The sequence below is a fragment of the Mandrillus leucophaeus genome, unplaced genomic scaffold, assembly GCF_000951045.1.
Source record: "Mandrillus leucophaeus isolate KB7577 unplaced genomic scaffold, Mleu.le_1.0 Scaffold476, whole genome shotgun sequence".
NCBI classification, from domain to species: Eukaryota; Metazoa; Chordata; class Mammalia; order Primates; family Cercopithecidae; genus Mandrillus; species Mandrillus leucophaeus.
Genome location: NW_012105098.1, coordinates 1,893,606 through 1,913,486, shown reverse-complemented (window position 1 = coordinate 1,913,486; position 19,881 = coordinate 1,893,606). Strand labels below are relative to the sequence as shown.

Genomic DNA, 19,881 nt, shown 5'->3' with positions numbered 1-19,881 from the left:
TGACGAGTTAATGGGTGCAGCACACCAACATGGCACATGTATACATATGTAACAAACCTGCACATTGTGCACATGTACCCTAGAACTTACAGTATAATAAAAAAGGAAAAAAGAAAAATAAATAAAATAATATACATAAATATTTTAATTGGTCATCTGATCTTCTGATGTAACTCATTTTGCATAATTAATAATCATGTCCACTAAGTAGCCAGTGATCCTTTCAAAATCTGTCAGACTGTCACTCTTCTGTTCATAAACCTACAATACTTTCCCATCACACTTAGAATAAAATCCAAAGTCCTAATTTTCAACATTTACATGGCCCTACATGATCTGACCCTTCTCTCCCTCTTCCAACTTACTCCCCGCATTCCTCTCCCTTACCACACTCCAACACACACTGCGATTCCCTGAGCACACCAAGAACACCCCTACCTCAGGGCTGTTGCATCTATTATTCATTCATTCCTTTGAGATGCTGAGCTTGGTGAGAGATTCTAGTGAAAGAAGAGGGCCCATAAACACAGACTGCATGTGTGTGTGTGCGTGTGTGTGTGTGTGTGTGTGTGTAAAGATGCATGTACATGTATGCATGAATACCTGAGGTCCCACAGTGATTAGTATTACAAAGAAGAATGAAGTGGAATATGAAGGGACAGTGGGGTACTTTACCCTCTGAACAAGAACTCCCTTCCCCAACATCTTCATATGGCTCTCTCCCCATTTCATTCATGTCTCTGTTCAAAACCCAGCTTTATCAGAGAGTCCTTCCCTTACTGACTTATCTAGAATAGCATTTCCCCAGCCATTCCCAACCATTCTCTTATCTCTATTTTATTCTTCTTTATGGCACTTTCCACTATCTAACATTATACATAATTTTTGTTTGTCTACCTCTCCAAATAGAATGTAAGCCCCTTAAAATATAAGAATTTGTCTTTTTAGGTGCTATATCCCAATATGCAAGGCAATGCCTGGCACATGGCAGGTAGGTAATCAATAAGTATTTGCAGAATGAATGAATAGCAGTTAATTGTGACTAGATATAAACAGAGTAATTATTGTGAGCTATAACCTCTTAAGCAAGCTGATACTTATTAATTCTTACAGATTGCTCCTATAGAGAAATGTCAGGAAAATGTAGCGGAGTGTTAAGAATCTAATCTTTTCATGATTAAAACAAGAGAAATTAAACAAACTCACGCAACAGTATTTTCTGTTTCTAAAAACTGGAATTCTAAAAGCAAAATATATTTTAAGTTTACTCATAACTTTTCAAGGAGACACGGCTTTAAAAAGTGAGACACTCTTTGACTAATCAATGCAGCAAAGAGAGGGCAGAAAGGCCAAGAAGCAAGTCAGGAGCTACTCTCCCACAACGACATGGAAACCCTTTCCTATTAATGAAATTTTGGAACCCCAAGCCAAGGCAAAGATCTGCAAAGTATTACTCTTTCACTATAAACCACAACTTGTATTACCCATTAAATGTCCTTCGCTGAAAGCATAAAATAATATAAGAACTGTTTGCAAGGCTCCAGGTATACTGTACCTCTGAGGATCTATTATGAGACCTCTATTAACAGCTCTTACAGATGCAAACAATTTAGTTTTCAAATGTTGTACAAAAACTAGACTGGCACATTATAAAATCATTTTTATATAAGATGATTTATGTTTATCCAATTTCCAATCTTCCCTTAAGAAGAAGTCAGACATTAACAGGAAATTACTAATATGTTAGTACTCACACTCTGTCGGTCAAGTGCAAATTCAACAAACACATCATTAGATACATGAAATAAAGTAGAATATATAACTCTTGTTGAAAATTGAGTGTCCTATCAAAATCATTTTAATTGAGTTTGTGACCAGTCCAGCCAACATGATGAAATGCCATCTCCACTAAAAATACAAAAATTAGCCAGGCGTGGTGGCGGGTGCCTGTAATCTCAGCTACTCAGGAGGCTGAGGCAGGAGAATCACTTGAACCTTGAACCTGGGAGGTAAAGGCTATAATGAGCCAAGACTGCACCACTGCACACTCCAGCTGGGCAACAGAGTGAGACTCCCTAAAAAAAAAAAAAAAAAAAAAAAATCATTTTAATTACTAACTTCATTGATAAGCAGGTATTTTAACCTTCAAAACCCGAGAAAGGTGGGGGAAAAGCTTTTGAAATGAACTTTCTTGCATCTTTTTAAAAGAGTTACAAAAACAGGATATGTACTCCATGTCATTATACTCTTTTTCAAACTAACACTAGTAAAACTTGTATAATATGCCTATCTTAGCTAGCACTACTCTAAGAATTACTAATTTTCTGGTATCTCAACATCAGTTTTCATTTCCAAGATGAATGGAGGCCAATGAAACTGTATTACTGATTAAAAAAAATCATTGGGGGATTTTTTTTGTTGTTTAGCAGCCAATTAAGTTAAAATTTTCAAGAACTGAATGGTTAAAAGATTTCCAATTTAGATTCCTCTGTGGTAGTATAGGTTAAGAGTCATTAATTCAACAAAGATTTATTGGGCACCAATGTACCAGGCAAATCTTTTCTGTAAAAGGCAAGATATATCAACTAGTTCAGGCTTCGTGGGCCACACAGACAATGCTACTACTGAGCTCTGCCACTGTAGCACAAAAGCAGCCAGAGAAAATACACAAATGAATAAGCATGGCTGTGTTCCAATAAAACTTCATATATGGATACTGAGATACGAATTTCATATACTTTTCTGGTGTCATGAAATATTATTCTTCTTTTGATTTTGTTTCAACCATTTAAAAAAGTGAAAATAATTCTTAGTTTGCAGGCCATTCAAAACCAGGCATCTGCCCAGATTTGGCTTTCAGGCCATAGTTGGCCAATCCTTGATCGAAACCATGGGGATATAGCAGTGGACGAAACAGAAAAACATTCTTACCTACATGAAGCCTCAATTCTAGCCAAGGGAGACAAACAATAAGAAATTAAATACATTAGATAACATATCAGAAGTAAACAAGAGAGTGAAAAAATAAAACAGGTAAGTGATGGGAGTACTGGGGATAGTCAGAGGGCTTTTATTAAAAAGAAAACTATAGCAGTAGTTACAATTTATTTTTCCTTTTTTTTTTTTGGACACAATTTCAGACTTACAGAAAAGTACAACAGTCTAGTATCTAGACTATATAAAGATCTTCAAATTTCAATAACAACCCAAAAAAGGCAATTTGAAAATGGGCAAAAGACTTGAACAGACTTAAGTAAACATTTCTACCAAAAAAATACACAAATGGCTACAGGCACATGTTAATATATTCAACACCATTGCCATCAGAAAAATGAAAACCAAAACCACAAAGATTTTACTTCACATCCACAAGGACAGCTATGATGACAAAAACAGAAAATAACAAGTGCTGACAGAGATGTAGAAAAATTATAACCTTGCATATTGCTGCTGGAAATGCAAAAAGGGTTTGTTCAGTTGCCATGGAAAAAGGTTCAACAAAAAGTTAAACAAAGGCCAGGCGCGGTGGCTCATGCCTATATTCCTAGCACTTTGGGAGGCTGAGGCAGGTGGATCACTTGAGGTCAGGAGTTCGAAACCAGCCTGGCCAACATGGTGAAACCCCATCTCTACTGAAAATATTTTTAAAAATTAGCCGGGCATGGTGGTGGGCACCTGTAATCCCAGCTATTCGGGAGGCTGAGGCAGGAGAATCGCTTGAACCTGGGAGGCGGAGGCTGCAGTGAACTGAGATGGTGCCATTGCTCCAGCCTGGGCAACAAGAGCGAAACTCCGTCTCAAAAAAAAAAAAAAAGTTAAACATAGAATTAATTATCATATGACCTAGCAATTTCACTTCTAGGTATATACCCAAAAGAATTGAAAAAAGTTACTCTAATATTTATATAAGAGTATTCCCAGCAACACTATGTGCAATCGCCAAAAGATAGAAACAACTCAAATGTCCATCAACGAATGAATGGATTTGGAATGAAACAAACTGTGACAGATACATGAATAATGTTGAATACTGCTCCCCCAAAAAATGAACTACTGATACATGCTACACTGTGAACAAACTTCAAAAACATTATTCTAAGTGAAAAAAGTCAGACAGAGAAGGCCACATAAATGGCATGATTTCATTTATATAAAATATCCAGAAGAGGGAAATCCATGGACAGAAAGCAGATTGGTGGTCAACAAGGGGGAAAGGATAAAAGAATGAAGAGCAACTGCTTGATGAGTATGAGGCTTCCTTTGGGGAGATAAACAAGTTTGGAACTGGAAGTGGTAGTTACACAACACTGTGAACATTTTAATGCCATGGGATTATGCATTTCAAAATGCCTCATTTTCTATTATAAGAATTTCACTTCAATTAAAAAAGGCAGACACAAAAGAATACATAATATATTATTCCATTTACGTGAAGTTCTAGAACAGGCAAGACTAACATATGGCAATAGAGGTCAGGACAGGTGTTACCCTGAGGTGACTGAAGGGGGCACAGGGGGCCTTCTGGAGGGCAGAAATGTTCCGTTTGCTGATCTGGGTGCTAGTGACACAGGGCTACGTTCACTCTGAAAAAGATTCATGGAGCTGTCCCCTTAAAATAAATGTGTATAGTTTTCCACATGTATACTATACACACACAAAAGTTTTGAGACTATAAAATTCTCAAAATAAGATTGCAAATTTTTAAAAACCTGTTACCATTGTGAATTAAAGGGTCCAAAGGATCTCTCTGTATTATTTCTTATGCCTGCATGTATCCACAATTAACTCACAAAGTTTTTTTTAAAGAGTCAAAGAATTAAAATTTCCAGACTCCCATCCCCAAAGATTCTGATCCAGGTCATGTGAGTTGAAAGCAAGGGAATCATCATTTTTTAAAATAAGCTACCTCCAACAATTCTAATCCAGCCCTCACCTTGAGGAACTCCAATTTAAATGAATTCATCAACTGCTTAACTTCACATTCTCCATGAACCACATCTTGAGGGGGCTTATAAAGGCATCTATCGCAACAGCACAGAGGATATTGGGAGTAAAGAAGCTACAAATGATCCATGAGAGGCTACAAAAGCTAACCACTCTGGGGCTAGGATTCAACCCTGGAAAAAAATTAGATGGACTGGAGAAAAGTTAATAAAATGGGAGACAGTCAATGGTAAATAAGACATAGAAACCTTTCTGGGCAATCACCACAAATACAGCCATACATACTATGCACACACCAGGGATTTTCCTTATGTCTTCCATTAAGATGTAATGCAATCAAGATAAGATAAATGACATTGGAAGCTTAATATCCTTCAGGAAGTTATCAAGACAAAGTGTGAATATCAGTGCAGTATGCTTGGACTTACAGTATGTTCCTTCATCACAAACAGTAAAAACAGTATTTCACTCCTGGGACTAGAGGTAAATAAAGAAACAATTTGGTTCAACCTTATTTGGGTCACAGAGGTTTTGGATCTGCTTTGGCTTCAGGTCAAAATTCTTTGGAGTGATATACTTTGCTGTTAGTTCAAATTGTTTCAATGAGGAAGTTTTTTGAAAAGTCTAGTTTGATTTGAAGTTCATTTTCAAAATAATAAGTTAATATTTAAGTCCAATTCCTATTCTGAAAAATTAAATCAAAGCTCATTCCAGCTTTATTATTAGTTTGGTAGAAATCCCTATTACAACAATTTGCAACCTCTAGACCATTAAATTAATGAGCATTAAACCATACATTCATTTCCCTGGCCCTTGCAACAAGACAAAAGTTGGCATCTCTGTCCAAGACTTATTTCCAGCTGTACCTTAAAATGAAGTACAGTGCTACACAAGCTCCTACACTCAAAAGAACCAGCTGCCACTCAGCTCTGGCAGATTGTAGGCCTGAGAGAATGCATGCTCCATGTGGCCAGATCTCATTTTTGTCACGAGAATTTAGAAGTCCAGATGCTTATATTAGTCTCCTCATTTTTACATGTTGACAACAAATTCCAAGTTTTAAAAGCTAGTCCATGGGCCAATCAACACGCATTTGTAAAATGTCTCTTTTGCAATCTCTGGCCTACATCACTTTGTAAGATTAAGAAGGTCCAGATGCAAGCTTCTCCAGTGCAAAATCTAAGCTTGCATAAGTCTTCAGTTTTCCATACAATTCAGGCTTCAGGGAAAGTAGCTCTCTGACACAAATGACAGTCCTAACAACAAATTTTATTATCATGCTTAAATATTTAAAATATTCAATTACCTCTTGCTACTTAAAAAAACAACTAATATGGAAGTAACCTGTACTGCAGTCTACCAAGTGTCCACTCACCTTTACTAAAAAGAGCCAGATTAGTGGTCAGAAATGCTGCATATCTTCTGATTATAACAAACAAAATTTGTAATACCTTTTTCCTTCTCCAAAATGAGTCAGATGAACTTTCTACTCAGAGTACATAGGAAGTCATGGTATTTTTCTCAAATACCAGAAAACTAATAAAATATCATGGTAATTTTCTCAAATATCATTAGTATAGACAACTTCATCTACAACTTTACCCAGTGGTAGACTGCCTATCAAGATAAAACATGACATTCTTTTTAGAACCAGTAATTTGTAGCAAACACACACACACACACATTCCTTATACACAGAAGTGCATGGGAGGTGGGGCTATAATGTTCAGGTAACGTGCAAAAATGGCAAAGATATAATCAGGTAAAATAATTACAGGATAATAAGAATCTGTCTATAAATTAGATAACCAGCCCCCACATAGGCAAAAGTTGACTCTTCCATTGCCACTATGAACGTTAATGACTTCAAGATCAAGAAAGTAGGCACATGACATAAAATAAGCATTAAATTTTGAAGAAATCCTGGCATTCAAATGGACAGGGTTTACAGAAGAAAAATTATCTGGTAAACATAGATACAGTAACAAGATAACCAACTCACATTATCTGTTCAAGTACCCTGCCCAGGAAATTAAAATAACTAGACCCAGGACTTGCCCTTCCATCTTTTCTCCCAGCGTGCCCATTCACCATTTCTCTGCACTTATTTTAGGATATAGAGGATGGGCTTGAAGGATGTAAATCTATCAATTATACTGCACTTTGTTCAGTTCTGGAAAAAATGCTCATGAAAAGGAGGTAAAACTATGGCAAAACATTTTTTATTAGTAATAAATTTAACTGTGTTAACTTTGCTTTCCATGACAAAGTAATTAGAGAATATGGACAATAATAGAGATCTGCAACATAGAAGCCACAAGAGGATTATTAATTCCTTCTAAGTTTTGGTACGAGATTGATCTAAAAACAGAGTTGTCATAACTGGAGCTAATTGGAAGTCACATTATTTGTTATCACAGGACTACAGAAAGCAAGGTCAGAAAGAAGCTAGACTTAACATCCAATTTAATATCTAGTTTGCAAGTAGTTGCTAACTACAGCTTAAAATATTTCCAGGGAAGTTATTATATCCACGTGAATATGAACATGTTGTGCCAAAAACACAGAAAACATGCAGTTCCCATACAGCAGAGGGTGATTTGCCATTATAAACAGTCTTAAGTTAATGTTTGTATAGGAAAATTAGTAGATACTTGCAAATTCATTTTCGGATCACTGAAAATTAAAGCCAGAAAGCCTATTTTCAGCCATATATTGAAGAAAAGGCACATGAGATTATTTCTGTAGTGATGCTTCCTGTTCTTAGACTTATTCTCAGTCACATAAGAACATTTTCACCCAAATACTGGCCAATTATAAACAATTAAGACATGCTTTAGTGAGCTATATATTATTATGTTTGAGGTTGTAGCCAATTAATATTACATTTATAAAGTGTAAAAAGTTCAAGAATTAATGAACTTTAACCAATAAGTTTCAGCAGGGTTAGCCACAAAACACTTTTATTGGGTCCCAATGAAGTATCTTTCCTTCATTAATACAGAACCACAGGGCATACTTGGAAATCTGAGGCTCAATTATCTAAAAACAGTTCCTAAGGAAACAAAAAACTTTCCATTTTTGTTCTGTAACTGCTCCTAAATGACAACGTATTCTTTCTTTTTTGGCATTCTCTCTTTTCTCCCTATCTCAGGACATATTTACAGATGCACTGGCTGCTTTACAGACATGCTAAAGGTTCTTGCTGCAGTTGATCAAAGTTGGAATGTTTGAGGAAATTACTCAACTTAGACAGCCTGGAATTATATCTAGCCAAATAGTTCAAGCACTCTACTTTTAACATGTGTTAAAGTGATATTTTAGCTATCCTGGATGTAAGTTGAGAGAACATTTGTTTGCATCACATTCTGTGAACACTTGAGTCAAATACAGTATGCTGAATACCAGGTTTTAGTTTCTGTGACAGTTCATTTTTTTTAACTATTCAATTTATAAAAGACAACATATTTTATTAAAAAAAAAAAAAAAACCCTCACACAGCAACATATGTAGTAGAAACTAAGGCTTTTTATGATCTTCTTAAAAATGCCCAAGCTTTTCTGGAAATGTCAGAAAAAACTGAACCAATGTTAATATTTGTTCATTAGAGCATTTGTTAATCTGACGTAAAATATTCTATCCAAAAATGGAAACTTTTTTTTACTTTTTCTTGCACTGCCCACTATGAGCTCAACGATATTTTTATTATTTAAAATATTTTCATAAAAAGGCACTGCACATCTGCACTCACCTCCTTCCTATTACTAATCTGCCTAATTTACAAAGACACATATAACATAATTAAGCAGAAAAATGACATCACAACAGTTTTTCACATTTTTTTAAATTGAAAGTCACAGAATTCCAGTACAGTTACTTGTCAAAAACATAACACAAATCTCTAAACCAAAATATTGGCTTCAATAAGCTTTCACATCTGAAATAGTTTTAAACTTTGTTTTACTTGGATTATTTATGATGTCCAGGAAGAGGTTAGCACACACAGTACCTGAAATTGTCCTTTCCACAAGAGCTACAATAGAAAAGACAAATGTAGCTGTTTCTCCAGTACTGCCAAATTTGGCAGCCACTTATACTTCCCTTCAACCTAAATAAGTATACCTTTTAACCATATTGACAATAAAATCACTCAAAAAGAACCTAACAGACCATGGAATTATATAATAATTTAAACCATCCTTTTATCAAATGACATGGTCAGAACTGGAGAGGAAAGAGGAATAATGGTAACTTTTAAGTCCTCTACTAAGCTTTTTTTTAACAAAAAGACTTCCAACCCACTAGAAAATGTCGCTAACATTTGCACATACTCCAGAAAAGGGAAACGTAAATAAATTCCCCACTCTGAATGTGTTACAGCGCTGATGCCCTGTGTTACACTACATGCATGTCATGAACTGTCAGGAAATGTGTACACCATGCAGGAGGCTGGACCCTGAGCGAGAATGACTGCCAGTAAAATATGCCTGGCAATGGGAATGGCCAAAGAACTTTTGTCAACTGGTATGTCTAAGATTCAACTTTAAGCTGATTTCTATAGTAAGGTACAATCCTTCATTATTCTAACACTTAGGTAAAGAATACATGAAAGAGAGAGAGGAGAGCAAGATTTAGAATCTTGATGAGAATCTTAAAAATTATGTAACTTAAGTTTCTTCCTCTTTCTTTTCCAGATTCTGAATAAAGGGGTGGATTTGAGAGATGGAAATAAACTTAAAATCAAAAGGTAGTCTTTGAAATTAAACACCATCATACCAGCCTGTGATTTTCCAAACATAGAAAAATCTTATTAGCCTACCTCCTTCATTACCAAGAGCAAAACAAACAAAAACAGTAGATGTTAAGGTATAAACCTAATGCCGCAAATGATATAGATCCAAACAAACACAAATACACACACACACATACACGCACACACACAGAATGATTCAAAAATCACAACACTATAAATTCTAAGACCAATGAATCTAATTAAATCCCTTTTGTGTAATATCCCTATTAATATAGGACTAGAAGACATTTTACACTCAAAATTCCAAAAGTCTAAATTGCTTCCACATAGTCAAAACACAGGATTTCCACTAACTCCACCACACTACCATATGTGGTTTTCGGTAGCTCAAAACAGAATTCCAAAATGAAGTATATTTTTGAGAGTAACAACTCCCAGAGAAAAACAAGGGCACACATATAGAGTTCCGTGCTCCTCAGGAATTGCTAGGTCTGATCTTGGACCCTCTCTTCTACTAGATTCAGCCAGAATGAATATATCTGATGAGATCCACATACCTCATCAAGAAATGGCTGGAAAAGGCTAAAACAGTTCTTCATGTTCCCATTACTACAAAGTAAAAGCATGACAAGCTGTATACTCAAGTGTTTTGACTTGGTCAAAAGCTGACACCAGGTTTGCTACAGTGTAAAATTAATCTAGAATATAATCACTGATTCCGTTTTGTTTTTATTCTTAAAAAAAAAAAAAAAAAAAGGTGGTTGGGGAAGAAATCACTGCTTTTCCATTAAGCAGGTACTTTGTGCTAGAGAGCATGTGTCATTTCTAGGGTCTCAGAAAAAGAACAGATGTATCTATGTGTAAACACAAACAGTAAGTTACAAGTTGCCCCTTAGTACTAAAGGCAAGAATCAGCATCAGTACTCAAAAAAGCGTTTTAAAAAGAGCGTAACTTACTTTTACTGTCCCAGGCTAAATGGGCTCTGTCTGGTGCTTCTTTGTCTGCACATGGCCACCCACAGCCTGTCTTCTAATTAAATCAATGCTCTAGCAGCAGAACAAGCAAACAAGTTGCCTCCCATCTGCGTACAGCTCTTCAGGACACATTTCCCTTGTTCAGAAGGTGGAAATTCTTGGGAGAGGTGATTTTCTCTGCCTCTTCACAAGAAGAACATGGATACTTGGCTGGATGCAACTCCATGAAGTGTAACTGTGTGTGTACACCTCAAAAAATAAAACAAAAAATGCAGAGAAACATAAAGACTCCATAAACAGCTGGAATACACAGAAATACTGAAGCACCACTGGGAATACTCCTAAACAGATAGGCAAAATAGGGTCTTTGAAATAATCAATAATACCAAGTTAAGAAAAAAAAAGGAAAAAAGAGCACCTGAGGTCAAAACTCAAATTTCATGCAAGGAAAACACTGTAAGTACTACAAAAGAAAAAAGGTAAATCTTCTCCTTCACATACATAGAAACACGCCCCCTCTTACAGAGAATAAAAGATATTATCAATGGAAGAGAAAAATGAGATTTACAAGGGTGGTAGGTCTAAAATTAGACTCACCAGCCACATCATAGTTAATGAGCACTTACGCAAATGTGAGCTAAATGCATCAAGCTGTCTTTCCAATGTGGTCAGCTCTACTTGGGGGCAGGGGGTGCTGGGGAAAGAGCAAGGGACCACTCTGCTTATGAAAATATAATTTCTACAAAATTAAAAATGTACAGGAAACTGGAGATGCTCGTTTATTTAAATGATTTTAAACTTCCCAAATAACAGAAATGACCTTAAAGCAGACGCCCCTCCTTTTTTGCAATAAAAACCAAATGACTGAAGTAGGGTAGGGAGCAGGGTGTGGTTAAGCATCTGCTCACAAGAAAACCTGTTATAAGTTTCATGAGGGAAAAGGGAAATGTATCAGCCCTTCCCAATGTCCCCTTCCATCCTAGGTATGCCCATATGCCATCAGGAAGCCACACCATCTCCATGACCACTAGGCATTTCAAGGACTGGCAGTCCTTAGAAGTTTTTTCTATCTCCCTGAGGCACACAGACAACTTCAGCCAGAAGTATAAAGCCCAGGGAAGAGAATATGGCCTATTCCTGCAGCTGCACAAGAGGCCTGGGCTGGGGTCCACTCACAATGAACTACTCAAGTGTGACCAACATTCCCATTCTGGAGATGCCTGCCTTAAAGAAATGCAGACCTGGCTGGGCACAGTGGCTCACACCTATAATCCCAGCACTTTGGGAGGCCGAGGCAGGTGAATCACTTGAGGCCAGGAGTTCAAGACCAGCCTGGGCAACAAGGCAAAACCCTGTCTCTACTAAAAACACAAAAAATTAGCCAGGCGTGGTGGCGCACACCTGTAGTCCCAGCTACTTGGGAGGCTGAGGCACGAGAATTGTTTGAACCTAGGAGGTAGAGACTGCAGTAAGCCAGGATCATACCACTGCACTCCAGCCTGGGTGACAGAGCAAGAATCTGTCTCAACAACAACAACAAAAAAAAAAACGTAGAGATACAGACAACTGTGTAACAGTATTATATATAATAATATAAGTATATAATGAAAATACCTACTTTCTTTCTCTTACATACCAAAATATCAGTCATCTGAATACGAAGTTATTCTTAAAGGACTTCCCTAGAGTTTACAAGCAAGCAATATTTGTATTACACAGAGATCCAAAGACAATGAACTGTTTTTCACAGAATGACTAAAAACCTGGCCCAATATAATCTGCTCTATAAACACTAAAGCATTTGGACAATAAATGAGTTTTAAGCATGAATTAGCATCTTCCCCGACCATAGGGAGGTTTAAAGCATGAATCAAGTGAACAAAAAACTTCACAGTCCATTTTTAATAACATACGTTCAACAAAAGATTTTTAACAAAGGAATCTGTATAATTTGCCTTTTACTATATAAAATGTAAAAGCTATTACTATCACTTTTTTTTTTTTAGACAGAGTCTTACTCCGCAGCCCCAGGCTGGAGTGCAGTGGCGCGATCTCGGCTCACTGCAACCTCTGCCTCCCAGGTCCTGGTTCAAGCAATTCTCCTGCCTCAGTCTCCCAACTAGCTAGGATTACAGGAACGCACCACCACGCCCAGCTGATTTTTGTATTTTTATTAGAGACAGGGTTTCACCATATTGGCCAGGCTGGTCTTGAACTCCCGACCTCATAATGCGTCCACTTCAGCCTCCCAAAGTGCGGGGATTACAGGCATGAGCCACCGTGCCTGGCCCCATCACTATTCTTAATACACAGTATTCTACCTACCAAAATAATCAGTTTTCTGAATGAATTAACCAAAATTTCTCAGAGGTTACAACAAGATCTTCAAAATCTCTGCCAAATTCATCGGTTTTCTCACGAAAGATTATAAATTACCTCCCAAGTCTGTCATTCATATTTCACCTATTATTACTCATTAGACTTTTTTAAACCAGGTCTTCGTACTTTTTCAGAAAAACACCAATGCACAAAAGGAGCTTCAGGCACTATTTTATAAATAGTTCATTTTCTATCAGAATCCATGAAACACTTTCTACTTTAGAAACAATCCTAAGAAAATGGTAGCATCATGACTCACCCAGTTCTATATCCAATTTTCTCAAAAAAGAAATTCACATCAGAAGTTATACCATGTGAAATATGCAAAATTACGCACTGGAATCTTAAATCCACTGTCACTACTTGATCCAAAACTATTTTGAAAGCAGCCAAAAAAGCAACTGTCATCCAAATGTATAGTCCCAAATATGAAGACCAAATTCTTTCACAATATTAATCTTCTCTGCTGTGAGTGAAACCAGAGTTGTACCATCCAGTGAACAGAATTCACTTTCTCACCAGTTATTAAGATAATCTCAAAAAAGCTGTATGAAACAACAGGAATGAATCAATTTACCGATAAATCATTAAAATATGATCTATAAACTGACCTTTCCATTTCCTTCCCTACATTTTGAAGATAAACAAAATATACTTTGGAGTAATATCATTTGCATTTCCACACTGCAGAAAACCTCTCATGCAGGAGCAGCCGCCATCCCTCCCATAACTCTAAAGGGAGAAGGTGGTCAATATAATAGCTAGAATTTTTGCACCCGCCCTTCCTTTACTTAAATGAAGAAAACACCTCATTCTGGTGTCCAGAAGCGACAGTCTTAAGATGACACCACAAGTCTGCAGTGGTGGTGAAGAAAAATAAAAACACAAAATTATCAGTTTCTAAGAAAAGCTAAAAAATGATATGTCTGCATAAGTCCCTTTAGTGTGTGTGTGTGGTATTTACACACACACACACACACACACACACACAATTTCTTTTGCCTGGTCTCTTCCTCCTCCACCACATGGAGCTAAGATCAGTGTACTTTTTCACCATCTGGGAAAATACAAATTATCACATTTTTAAAATATACAGCCAGATACTCTTTCTAGGCAATAAAGACCACTAAACTGTTTCAGTCACTTCAATCCACAATTAGTATTTAAGGAATTCACATCAATTTCAACATCTGCCTAAGTAATAATATAACAGGCAAGTTTTTAAAATGTTTATTTATTGTTTCCTTAAGCTCAGTGGCAAGAATATCATTTTTTAAATCAAAAAGTATATCCCAAAGTCTAAAAAAAAAAGAATAGTGACTGTTTGCATCTGTTCAATAATTCAGACATGACTTAACTGAATAAACTGACCAAAATTAAAGATAAGTGTTTATTCTCAAATGAAACATAATAAAGAAGGCTCTCCAGAATTTTTCTCAGCACTTTTCAGTATTCTGAAAGGACTCAATACTGCTACTTATATTTCTCGAAGTACAGCAAATATTAGAATCCAATCTTCTTACACATCTTTCCATTGACCCAAGCTATTACAATACTTTCCCAACTGAACTCCATCTGAAAACCTATCCTGTTTCAAGGTAATGAATCACAATTATGCAAGGTGAGAGAAACTGCAGGGGGCAGTATAAGCATGATTTCCAATGTAATTCTTAAGATTGAGGAAAATTCTTCCAGTTAGTGTAAGCTTAACCTTGAAGTATTAACATATATTTCAATCAAAGAGTCCATAGAAAAATTAATTGTTAAAGATAATTAATTGAAATTCTTCCACACATTTAATAATTAAAAGTTGAAGCCAGGCAGGGTGGTTCACGCCTGTAACTGCAGCACTTTGGGAGGCCAAGGTGGGTGGATCACCTGAGTTCAGGAGTTCAAGACCACCCTGTTCAACATGGTGAAACCTTGTCTCTACTAAAAAAAAAAAACAAAAATTAGCCGGGTGTGGTGGTGCATGCCTGTAGTCCCAGCTACTCGGGAGGCTGAGGCACAAGAATTGCTTGAGCGTGGGAGGCGGAGGTTGCAGTGAGCCAAGATTGCACCACTGCACTCCAGCTTGGGCTACAGAGTGAGAATTCATCTCAAAATATATATATATATATGTGTGTGTATATATATATATATATACACACACATATATATATATATAAAATAAAATAACTAAAAGTTGAAGTGTGGGATGCACTAAAGTCACTTGGGGAAGAATTCTATGCTACCATTATCCTTATGACTTATTCCAATCAAAAATAATAGAACAAGAATTTTTTTTCCTTTAAATTCATATCCACACTCTTAAAAAAAAAAACACAGGTTATTCGAAACTATAAGTCCACTTACTCAGGAGAAATTCATTATTTCAAAATGTATTTTTATCATTTTTAAGTATAAATAAGTAAACCCCTTAAAAGTAGGATTTAACACTAAGGGAAAATAGAATGAAATATTAAACATGATATATAAGTATGACTTAGGAAAAGTAAAGTTATTCTAAGATGAAAAAAGAAACTTTACTTTATTCAGTTTTGCATTCATAATTGCCATTCTAGTATATTCTCCAGCTTTTCTCTCCGAGACCTACACTGACTCTATGCAAGTAATTTTCAACTAACAATTGAATTAGTTAAGTTAGATTAAGCCCTCTTTGTGTGTCTGTTTTGAGTAAAGGTAACATTTGGTGGTAAATACATCTATCTTCTTTCTTATGTCATTTTTCTCCTCTTATCCTTAACATATAGTTAACCTCTCTTTGATGCTGTAAAAATTGTCATTAATAGTTACTATAAATATTCACCTCATACATACCATTTCCAAAGCATCTCGTAACTGTAATAATTGCTAACAGTTATGGGGTGCTTACTACGTACCACACACTGTTTTAAGAGATTGTCATATATCATTCATATACTAACTCAGTTAATCTTCACAACTCTATGAAGTGGGAATTATTATCCTTATATTATAAATAGGGAAACTGAGTCAAGGACAGACTGTGCCACACCCAGGGACACATGGCTAATGACTGGTAGAGCTGGTATGAAATGGTATCAGTCATATTAGGAGGGCATCACACATCCCCATGTCAGATTCAATAGAAGTAGGTGCCCACCATATACTTTCACCTTTCTTGACTACATTAGGACCAATATGACACAACCAAGAGAAATTAAAATCTACAAAGCATGATCAAAAGCTGAGGTCCACAATTAAGCATGAGAATATACAGAAAACACGGCTAGAACTTTTGGTAAACACCTGGGCAATTTTCACAAGGAAAGGCATGAAAGGGTACGTGTGTTGGCATGAGAGCCCAAATACAAGGGCCACAACCCAGTCAACCTGGAAATGTTAACTTTAACTATCATCTCCTCCCTCAAACTCATCATTGTTTTTGTCATCATGTCTTACTTGATTCCCTAAGTAGTATTCTCAACCGGAAAAATATTTTTCACAATAATCCTCTCAATTGATTGACACAAATCTATCTTCTCCAAGTTTGAGCAGCAAGTCAATCTTCTGAAGCCCTCAATATCCCTTGCACAAATTCATCAAAGTTCCAAATCAAGAGAACTGAGAGAGCCTCTCTCTAGAGAATAAAAAATTATGGCAAAAGCGAGAGCCTCCCCACTCAACTCTTTGATGTCCATAGTAAACTGTGACAAACCTAACCATAACACTGGGACAAGACACACGTCACAGCACACAATTTCACAGTGTGTATCTGTTAGGATCACGAAGAATCTTCCCCTTCTGCTTTAGGCACTTCTAGACAGTTGAAATTTTTTTTTATTTTAAACCAACAGAACATACATCACTTTTGGGAGGTTAACTTCAAGGATTTTCCTACTGAAAACGCGAAACTTAAGCATCCAATCATTAACTTTTGTATTCATGAATCTCATAAAAAAAAAAAAAAAAAAAAGAAAAAAGAAAGGAATTTAACCAACTTTTATATTACTCTGAAAAGTCACCAATGAAAAAAACAATATCATAGGCTTCTTTATAACTTTGCTAATACTGGTGGGAAACACTGGTCATATAATTTATGGTTGACTAACTTAACAGTTTCATGTCATTTAAGAACAATAAAGATAAACTCACAAATATTTTAAATAAAACAGAGAAAAGAAATACCTCAAGTTCCACCAGTGCTGCAGTCACTGCGTCAGTTGCAAGAGCACCAGCCTGCAGCTTTTCAATTGCCTATGAAACCAAGGGGAGAGATTATTCATTGCAAAATCCCAACTTCTCAAACTTTCCAAAAGCTTAAAGAAGTATGGGAGACACTCAGATTAATAAAAATTGACCACTAGTTCCATTCCATACTTTAAGGCATAAACTACTCAGATTTAAAACAAGCAAGTGTTTATATCTAGGTTAATTGGTAATATGGCTCACTTAATATTATTCAAATTAAAACAATAAAATCTAACTATTAAATGAAAAGTACAAGGAATTTAGTAAGCTTCATTCATTGTAAGGCAATTCAAAATAGCCACAGAAATTGTATGACCCAGTTTGGTTCAAATATCCTGACAATTCATATTTTATATAGATAACTAAATCACAAACTAATCATTTCTCCTCCCACTGTTAATGCTCTCCATACCTAAAAAGAAGTGACTGTCAGTCACAGGGGCATGCCAGAATCTGAGGATAAAAACATACATTTGACAAAAACATTTTGGATACTACAATGTAAATTCTAAATCAAGATATATCATATTATTTTGTAATATAAACTACACAGAGTAAAGCTCTATAAAATCACCTGGTCTTGAGCATAAATTAGGAGAGGAAAAGAGAGAGAAGGGAAAGTCATTTATAAATGAATTATTAACATTCCAATTTAGTCAACAAAGAGAAAGCTCAAAAACTAAGAACTGTATTCCTAAACTTTTAAGAAGTTTATTCATTGTAAATATTAAAAAGGCTAAGTATACAATTCAAATGTATTAGATTTCTAGGACTATAGTTATATAAAACCCATTTATTTTCAGATGATAGAAAAATTTCACACTTTGAAAAATAAGAAAAAATATAAAATAGCTTAGAGAACTTTTAGCTTTATTATTATAAATTTCAAAAGAACAAAATCCCCATAACAAAATATTCTTATTTATAGGACTTCATTCATAAGAAAAAGCTTGACTCTCTGACAAAGTGTAATCTTCTTTTTAATGTTATGTAAATATCAATGAAAAGAGCAGAGAGAGACCCATATTTACTTGATATACATTACTCAACTAGATTCTGTTTGCATAAAAAGTCATGGAAGGTTTGCCTACAAGACCAGTAAGAATCAAAATAAAAACAAACATTTCTTCTGAGTCCATTCCTGTCTCCACATTAAATATTCAACAATTTAGCAAAACCTCAAAAACCAATGGGAAAAAAGCACAACTGAGTACAAGGGCAAAGCTGAACTCTGGAATGACAATGAACTTGCTATGATACAAACTATGTCATGAAAAACAGAATGAAAAAGTATAGGATAATCTCTCTTAAAAAAGCACCTATTTTAATTTTATTTATTTTTTTCCCTTCATGGAAAAACACATTGACTGCCTTTAAGCTGTTTTCTCTATCCTTCTGTCTACAGAAGTTCAACATCATTGCAACGATTAAGAGAGATACGATTGTGTGCCCACAATTACAAAAATACAGACTTTAATCTGGGAAAGAGGGGAAAGAGCTAAGCATCATGTGGAGAAAAAACACAAAACAACACAAAAGGATCCCTTACAAAAACGAGCAAAATAATTTCATAGTCCAAACCACAAGACTGTCCTAGAAACGAAACTTTTAAATGTTAAATTTCGAGGTAAAATTGCTTTATGTTCAAAACTGAAATGCTTAGATCATACACATTGTGTTCGTACCTTCTGACAAGCTCGTTTGCATACATGTTTATATTCCTTGGCTTTGGATTCAGAATGATAACCTGCACCTATAGTAGAAAATAAAATCCAGTTGTTAATTATTAAAATATCAAGAGACCTTGCTTATGTTATAAAAATACTCCATATAAACTGATGCTGTCCTAGTAAAAAACAAAACTATTGCCCTAACTGTATAGAGTTTTATAACTTTTTTCTCCAATGTAAGCCTTTTTAATACCATGCCTTATCTCCATTTTCAAAAGCCCTTTTCCTGCCAAAAGCCCTAAAAATAGCTCATGTCCCCAAAGAGGCTTCACCAAGTCACCTCCCCTCTTCTTTTCAAGAACTTCTTTCTAAAACCAGGAATTCTTTTGATCTGGAGCTAATAACCCAGAAGGTGTCAGGGACAAAGTCCCTCCAGGTTCCTCTTTGCAAACGGTCAGAAAGCCCCTGCCATTTGGGAAGTTACTGTTTCAAATTCGGAATTCATAAGAATAACTCAGAAAGCTGGATTGCTTCTGAACAACATTTGAAGTTGAGGCGTCTTACATCTCACATGTCCACAACCACCACCAACTATACCATTCCTAACCAAACACTTCACATCCTCTCACCCGCTAGAGTGCAGCTCAGGGTGTCTCTGAAAGCTAAGTGACAGCACATTCATGACTCTCTATTAGAATTCCTAGTGGTCTCTGTCTTTTAATCAAATACCCAAGAACTTTCTCAAGAGAATGGCTCTGAATAAAATGGTTTCCCTACAAGGACACATAACTTGCTTAGTTAGGGACTTAACAATAATCTAAACAAGAAGGAGACAAAGACAAGAGCCCTTAAACTCTCTTAATTAGGCCTCTCTCTAATCAAAGTTTGTTAACAGAGCACTGAACCACCTATCCCTACCCACCCCTAAAGCCCCATAGGGGTCCAATG

General features: G+C 35.9%; 1 protein-coding gene across 1 annotated transcript in view; it reads right to left on the bottom strand.

Annotated features, from left to right (window-relative positions):
* LOC105550318 (threonine aspartase 1) overlaps window positions 1–19,881 on the bottom strand; it is a gene marked incomplete at its 3' end in the record, with an annotated part of 135,820 nt that overhangs the window by 102,392 nt on the left and 13,547 nt on the right. Inside the window, exons 3-4 of the mRNA XM_011995211.1 lie at window positions 18,949–19,016; window positions 17,201–17,269 (exon numbers count right to left, since the gene is read on the bottom strand). Coding sequence (XP_011850601.1) covers window positions 17,201–17,269; window positions 18,949–19,016 — 137 coding nt within the window. The remainder of the gene's footprint in view (window positions 1–17,200; window positions 17,270–18,948; window positions 19,017–19,881) is intronic.